Source organism: Penaeus monodon, chromosome 14 (genome assembly GCF_015228065.2).
Source record: "Penaeus monodon isolate SGIC_2016 chromosome 14, NSTDA_Pmon_1, whole genome shotgun sequence".
Taxonomy (NCBI): Eukaryota; Metazoa; Arthropoda; class Malacostraca; order Decapoda; family Penaeidae; genus Penaeus; species Penaeus monodon.
In genome coordinates, this window is record NC_051399.1 from 38,035,613 (window position 1) to 38,043,981 (window position 8,369).

The 8,369-nt window shown below is 34.5% G+C and overlaps 1 protein-coding gene across 3 annotated transcripts in view; it reads right to left on the minus strand.

The window, feature by feature from the left end:
• Positions 1–1,253: 1,253 nt before the first annotated feature.
• Positions 1,254–8,369, minus strand: part of LOC119581102 (SWI/SNF-related matrix-associated actin-dependent regulator of chromatin subfamily A-like protein 1) — a 57,636-nt gene continuing 50,520 nt past the window's right edge. For all 3 annotated transcript variants that reach the window (XM_037929426.1, XM_037929427.1, XM_037929428.1), the window contains exons 7-14: positions 8,253–8,369; positions 6,364–6,530; positions 5,204–5,368; positions 4,930–5,085; positions 4,231–4,338; positions 3,183–3,357; positions 2,156–2,344; positions 1,254–1,757 (exon numbers count right to left, since the gene is read on the minus strand). The exon at positions 8,253–8,369 is cut by the window's right edge and continues 61 nt beyond it. In XM_037929426.1, coding sequence (XP_037785354.1) covers positions 1,650–1,757; positions 2,156–2,344; positions 3,183–3,357; positions 4,231–4,338; positions 4,930–5,085; positions 5,204–5,368; positions 6,364–6,530; positions 8,253–8,369 — 1,185 coding nt within the window. In that variant the 3' untranslated portion in view covers positions 1,254–1,649. The remainder of the gene's footprint in view (positions 1,758–2,155; positions 2,345–3,182; positions 3,358–4,230; positions 4,339–4,929; positions 5,086–5,203; positions 5,369–6,363; positions 6,531–8,252) is intronic.

The following is an 8,369-nucleotide window of genomic DNA, read 5'->3' on the forward strand; positions in this document are numbered from 1 at the left end:
CAAGACCCTCCTATTTCTGATAAAAACTATGATTTCAAGAAATGTTGATAGTGAGAGAAGTAATGATAATGTGAGATAATGAGTAGTAGTTGAAAAGATGGAGAGGCTGTTTGTCTACCAGTTTGCAAATCATTCCATGGTTTGCTTGTTTATTTCCCTGTTTACATGATTTCTTAACCATTCAGGGATTTTCCAAATAATAAAGGTCAATATTGTTTTTGTTCTAAACATAGGTTCACCCTAAAATTTAATATCATCTCATTTTTGTTACTTTGTATCATTTTTCATTCTACATTACTTTTAACTGATAACACATTTATTTTATCATGCTATGAGCATATTGAATGAGTACTAATGATATAAAATAAAACTATGCCACATGAATGAATATATTTTTATGCTTATTTGATCACTTAATCTTTCAGGGGACAATGCAAAGGTCATTATTATTTTTCATCTGAAGATAAGATTCAAACAAAAATTTCATAATTTTGTTGTATCATTTTTCTGTCTGTGGTATTATAACTGATGAAACATTTATTTTGTCATGTTAAGATTAAGTTGAATGAGTATAAATGATATAAACAAAAAATATATGTCACATAAGACTATAATCAGCAACTTGAAGAAATTCAATAAGATTATGATTACATCAAAAAAACACTAAAGGAACACATGGTGGATTGGTTCTGTGCACATGACTGGGGCAATATGTCTGTTATTTAACATTTATAGTTTGGTACAATTAGTAGAAATCTATATATTAGGTTGGGGACTTCCAGGACCTCACTCATATTAATGTCAAATTGCCACATTGATACCATTCATTTGAAAATCAAGTAACCATGAAATGTTGGAGCATGTAACTTTTTTAATTCATCTAATCACTTTTAAGTTAAAGTTCCGCACCAGATATATGAGTCAGAATTTCCATTTCATTACGCTGTCCTTTTACACTTAGAAGTCACCCACGAAGTGCACCCGACCACTGAACCAATTGTGAATCCTAAAAAAATGTAGGAAGCCTTGATGTCACATTAGGCAATAGTGCTATCGTGTCTGATGGTAAATTGATTAATATTTCCTTTTTAACTGTTCACTGATTTCAAGATATGATAGCAGTCAGTTTTGACAAAAAATGGCATTGTTTTTCTGGATCTGGTCATAATCTTTCAATAAACATTTCATTGTAGGTACTGAATTCTTTCGCTGACACAATCTTGCACTTAATGAGGCCAATAATCCAAGAAACAAACAATAAAATATACTTTATTAATGATGTGTTAAGAAATCCTTTCATACTATATTTCACAAAATATAAATCATTCACTCAGATAGCATTGGCAAAATCCAGTGGTGCTACCCTTCAAATGCAACATAGATTAGATCCATATATCCTCCTTGTGCATTTTTTCAACAAACTGGTTATGATATTCAACTTATGATTATTCTATTTTCTCATTAACCTTCATGCATTTTAACACTCACTAAAAGTGCTTCATACCATTTTGGAGTGTTTTCTGGATATCTTCAATAATAGGTAACTTGTTTGAAGCAAAAGTATATGATATGATCAACAGAAATAGCATGTTTCTCAAATGAACAAGCAAGTAAAAACATATATCTATGAAGAAAGAAGAAACAAATCATCACGTCTTCATCCGTTTTGACTTTGGCTCATCAGTGAGGTCATCATCGATGAAACCGTCACCACCGACTTCACTGAAGTACTTCAAGATGCTCTCCTGTTCTGAGTCCTGAAGAAGGAAAATGGGAAATAATTTTGAGCTCAAGACAAGGGAGGAAACAGAAATACAGGTCTATTATCAATATAATGTTTTGCTGTCTCTTCAAATAAAGCACATCTAGTTGACAAAAAAGGAATCCTGTTCTTCTAAACTGTATAGCAAAAAAACAGAGGACTGTTAATATGATTATTTAACTGCATCAAATTTTGGCTTTTACCATACAATATTTGGCCATTAACATTATATGTATAATAAATATCTAAACAATTGACAGATGAGAAGAAAAAATGTTCATCAAAAATATAATTTCATCTATAAATTATGTCCACAGTACTGCCACATACTATCAATACTGAACATATAATTACAAATAACACAAGCAAAAACAAAACAATCTTTATACACACTTTTTGATGAGTTGATCCAGCATCAGAGAAGTTATCCTTGCTGAGTCCTGCTTTGCCCAGCACCTCTAATTTGGACTGTACCAGCGGCCAGATGTAGTCGTCAGCTGTGCCTTGTGCCACAAGGTACTGCACCATCACACAGTCTTCCTGTCCAATCCTGTGAGCTCTGTCCTCTGCCTGAACTAGGATCTGCAAATAAATAAATAAATAAATAAATAAATAAATAAATATATGAATAAATAAAGCTATTTGCAATAATATTTCTATTTTATCCCTTTTGCATTTTACTTCAGTTTTGGCTGAAGGTAAAATATTTAAAGAAAGGGGGCAGGGAAATAAAATTAATGTCTTAAATATACTTTTACAAATATTTTTCTTCAGTGAACTATTAATCAGTTATTACATCTACTGCTTTAAACCCAACCGCTCCAGATTTATGTTCTGTAGCTTTTTGTGAATTTGTTACACACAGATGGCTTCACTTGTGTTCAGCCAGCAAGGAGTCTATCAGTAGGCCCTAGTGACCGATCCTGATTTCCTCATTCCTTGAATTGGTGGGAAAATGTCTTTTTCTTTTAAACACAGTTGATATCAATACTGTTATTATCATTATTGATGTTATGATTGTTAAGTTGTTATTAAAATCTCAATAACATTTAAGACAATGAAAAAATGCAAAAAGCCCTTTCCAAAAGTCGAGGAAAAGGGTAAACAGGTGAGAGAGGTAGGACTATTAACTGACTCCTTGGTGACTAAGCACTTGTAGAGCCATCTATGTGTAAATACAATAAATAAAATTTTATTACAGAGGGCATGGCATGTACTCTAGTCATACATGCCAACTGGGTTAAACAATAAATTTATCTTTAAAAGAACTTAATAAAATACAAATAATAACACATCCCTTTAACAAGTCTAGCACTTTAATAGATAAACGCATAAATAAATAAACAAAACAGAAATAAAATAAAATATGCAGGTATCATCCATAATGTGTTTAGCAGTGAAACGTATCCAACATACTAACCCCAGGATTCCAAAATAATTCTGCAAATACAACAAGCTGAGCTGCTGTAAGTGTAAGGCCAGTGTTAGCAGCTGTAATGGAGAGCACAGCAACTTTGACACTGTCCTTTGTCTGGAATTTATTTACATAATTCTGCCTTACTTCACCTGGTGTCTTTCCATCAATACGAATGTACCTGTTGAGAACAATAGGTTTATTGTTTATTTCATTATACTTTTGTCATGTAATGCTTTGTTGGGATTACAGTTTTTACATTTATAGAAGGAGGAGGAGGAGGAGGAGGAGGAGGAGAGAAGGAGGAGGAGGAGAAGAGGGGGAGGAGGGGAAGAGGGACGGGTAGGAGAAGAGGGGGAGGAGGGAAGGGAGGAGGAGATGGAGGAAGGAGGAGGAGGAGAGGAGGAGGAGGAGGAGGAGGAGGAGGAGGAGGAGAGGAGGAGGAGGAGAAGGAGAAGGTGGGAAGAGGAGGAGGGGGAGGGTTGGAAGTATGGAGGTGGAAGAAGAGGAGGAAGAGGAGAAGGGGGGAGGAGGAGGAGGAGGAAGGAGGAGGAGGAGGAGGGAGGATGAGGAGGAGAAGGAGGAGGGAAGGAGGAGGAGGGAAGGAGGAGGAGGGGGAGTAGAAGGGGAGGAGGAAGAGGAGAAGGAGAGGAGAGGAGGAGGAGGAGGAGGAGGAGAAGAAAAAGAATGATGATAATGAGGAGGAGGAGAGGAAGAAGGAAAAAGACTTACTTTTTGCTATTACTTTAACATGCAGCTGAACATATATCAATGCCCATTTTGAAAATCAAATGATTATATAGTCTATTTAAACGAGCCTGCAATTCAAGCCAAGTTATCAATACTGTAATTGCCAATTCTGATACAGTATTGATTTTCATGGAAAAATCAATATAATAATTCAATCTCTGCTAAAGAACAAATTTATATTGTTTTTACACTGCTGTACAAATACAAATCCTAAAAACAAGGGCATCCTCTATTACTAGAACATTTAAATACTCTGCAATGAGTTAGATAAAAGCAGAGAAAAGAAAAAAAAAAATGTACTTACTCAATCTTAGCATTTTCACAAGTCTCACATAATTTGTCCAGCATTATTTGGTGATGAGCAAACACCAAGAATTTCTTCTCTGCTTCAAACAGCTCCTTAATATATTCACTGCAAAGCAAGAATCGAGGTGATATCACATGAGTTTTGTCTCCTCATTTGCCCTTATAAATAACATACTTACAAAAGATTATACAAGAAGGAAATAAATGTAATATCTAACATGTACAGTGGTTGTTAAAGATATGAGAGTTCAATATATTTTGCTATCTGTTCATTAGATTGGTTTCAATAATAGTGCCACAGCAAAATCATTTCATTTAAATACTATAGAGTGGCAGTAAGCTGCAGCATACAGCTTGCAGCCTGAAAGTCCCTGGTACATTGGAATGTGTCCAGCACACACATGGACAGAGCTTGTAAATATTCTGCATGTGACACCTTCCATTTTCTAAAACGTTGTACATTAAAAAAATGCCTTCCCTTCCTCAATGTTTACAAACAACCAATAAAGTTTACCATGCATAACTTAACCAAAACAGTCTCTGGTTGTGAATTTAAACTACTTAATACACTTAACCTCCTGTTTTATTACCAATTTTCCCTAGGCAAACCTTGTCTTCATGAAACGTATAAACTCCACAAAATAAAAATTGCTTTGCAATAAATATACATCATCAAAACAAAGAGTTACTCTCTTACGTCACTGCCTTCCACTTGGCACGAGATGATTCAGCAAAGAACTGAAGAAGAGCACCATGCTTCTGGACACCTTTCACTGCTCCAAACTGCTTGGCTGCATCCTCCATGGCTTTTGTACTGGCATGTATGCTTGTTGGATCTAAGATCACAGTCATTCTGGTTGGAAAAATAATATGCTATTATTATCAATCTGAACAAAGTAAAACAGTAATAAAATATACTCCAATTTACATACCACAGCTGGTATATAATAAATAATTAGTTAATCTGTTACCTTTGCTTTGAAGGAAGCTGATCAAGTACTTGACTCTTTAATCTTCTGATCATGATTCTTGCTTCAAGCAATATCTGTAACTCCTCCAAGTTGCTAGAGCCAGAAAAGTCCCATCCCCAAGGGAGCTGCTTTCCTGCACAGTATCGTACTCCAAACTCCTGAAAACTGGTGAAAGCAATACAAATGAAAAAGCATATTCTATGGAAGCGACATACATACTTTTAAATATCAAATACATTTTGTTATCCATCAATAAAACAATGACATTCACATATCTACTTTATTGTCTTTATCACCACTGAAATATGGCAAGCCTCAAATAGAATTAACAAAGCAATGCAGCAATGCATGGATGAAGAAAAATATAGGAAAATCTCTGAATCAAAAAGCTGTATGGATTATTTACTTATCAACCAGAGAAAATCAAGGTATATGATGTCTTCACTGGCAAAGATTTTCTGCATTACAATAAAGGTAATTAAATATCTGATAAATGAACTTCAACAAAATCTTTCACCCCCCAACGTTCTTTCGGTCAGCAAGGTTTTTCCTTTCTTTGGTTAAATTTAGGTTCTCAAATGTGTTTTTTAGTGTATTTCATTGCTTCAAGGCTTTATCCAGTTACATCTGGAGTGTTTTAAAATTCTAATTGATCTGCTTTATTGTGAGTATACCAATAGATTTTCTTTTTCAGGGATGGCTCCAATAAGATATAAAAAAGGGATGTGGATTAATTTTGAATATCCCACTCTGTTGGTATTGGCAAGTATCAGGCCTGCATCCCCCATAATATAATACAAATCATAAGGATACCCTTAACTCTGATAATGTATAATCATTTACATGATTATACATTATACATGACAATAGATACTTTCCATGACTCAAACACTTCAGTATGAAGTAGCAAGTTCATTCTAAAATTATCTTAAAAAAAAAAAAAAAAAAAAAAAAAAAAAAATTTTAAAAAGAAAAGAAAAGAAAAGAAAAGAAAAGAAACGAAAAAAAAGAAAGATGAAGAAGAAGAAGAAAAAAAAAAAAAAAGAAGAAGAAAGAGAGAAATCCTATCCCTCCTCCAAAAACAATTTTAAAAATTCTTGTGCTTTGAAGCAAAAGCAAAAAACATTATTTGAGTGACAACCACTGTTATAAAAGCCTACCTCGGAAAGAGACTAGGATCGATGCCAGAGATCTGGGTGTAGAGCTCACTGGGACGGGACAGAGCAGGGGTGCCGCTAAGCAGAAGGACACGCTTCGCCTTCTTCATTATGGGCGCTGCTGCCTTGTACCGAGCTGTCTTAAAGCTCTTTAACATGTGGGACTCATCCTGTGGAAAATTTCAGTTGAAATTGCTAGAAAACTTTGAAATCATGATTACCAAATAACAAGTGAATAGTAATGATAAATACTAACACTCCAACCATTACTACAAGCACTACTGATGGACACTGCTTGGGAATGGATATCCAAAAGGAGGGGACTGTAATAACGTACCAATAAAATAAGTATAATAATAAAAACAATAAAAATTACTATTCTCAACCTTAATATAATCAATATTTAAATCAGAATGGCAGAGAACGATAAAGACAGAAATATCTGGCAACCAATCATTCCTCACAATTTTGTTTTTTTTTTGTGAAGTTTTCTTGCCCTTATTCATTGCACCTTGCAGTTTCTGCTCATTAAAGTATATCTGATTATTAATATAAAAATGTATTATGGGCTACATTTTTTGTGTCAGATGAATCTGATTAATAATTTTCCACTAAAATATGCAGAACACAACATTCCTAAAACAGAATTTAGCAAACCAGTTTATACAGAGTTAAGTCCTTTGATTAGCTAGATTTGAAACTCTCATCTAATACATAAAGTATGCATATTTATTAGTACACCACAGCAGCATGCATGCATTGCACGCACACATACACATGAACGTACACATGCACACCACACACACCACACACACACACACACACGCACATGCACACACACGCGCACATGCACACACACGCGCACATGCACACACACACGCACATGCAAACACACACACACACACACACACACACACACACACACACACACACACACACACACACACACACACACATTTGTAGGTATATATACTTATGTACACATGCATCTACATTCACATGTACAAATACATTTATACATATATACACACATATTCATATACAACACAAACACTTACACATCCACTTACACTCACATTCACACTCACACGTGCACACACACACACACACACACACACACACACACACACACACACACACACACACACACACACACACACGCGCGCGCACGCGCACGCACACACAAACACACGCACACACGCACACACACAAAAAAAAAAAAAAAAAAAAAAAAAAAAAAAAAAAAAAAAATATATAATATATATATATATATATATATATATATATATATATATATATATAAAACTAATATATATATATATATATATATATATATATATATTATATATATATATATATATATATATATATATATATATAAAATATATATACTATATATATATATATAATATATATATATATATATATATATATATATATATATATATAATATATAATATAGTATATATATATATATATATATATATTATATATATATGTCTATATATATATATATATATATATATATATATCTCACGGCGCACTCTCACTGGTTAAACATAGTGACGTCATTGAGCAATATTTTATGGCTTTCATCAAGATGGTTATACCTGTGTAAAGATACCTTGCGGTGGATGATATGGTAGGGTGGCCAGTGCATTTTCGCCCCGACTTTGACCCCAGTATACTGTTGTCAGTACTCAATCACGCCTGAGCTGGCGAACCCGGGACCTTGTAATCGCAAAGCCAATGCTCTAACACGCCCTCTATTGCAAATCCCACGGCGGGGATTCGATCCCCAAGCAACTGAACCATATATGCATAAATATATAAAATATATAAAATATAACACACAAAACACACACACACACATATTACACGTATATACATACCATTATGACGACCTGGAAATTACAGTCCTGGAGCTCCTTGCCCCGCCGCGCCAGCAGGTCGTAGCTCATGATGACCACGTCGGAGCAACTGACGGGGTCCCTCCCGCTGCCCACCAC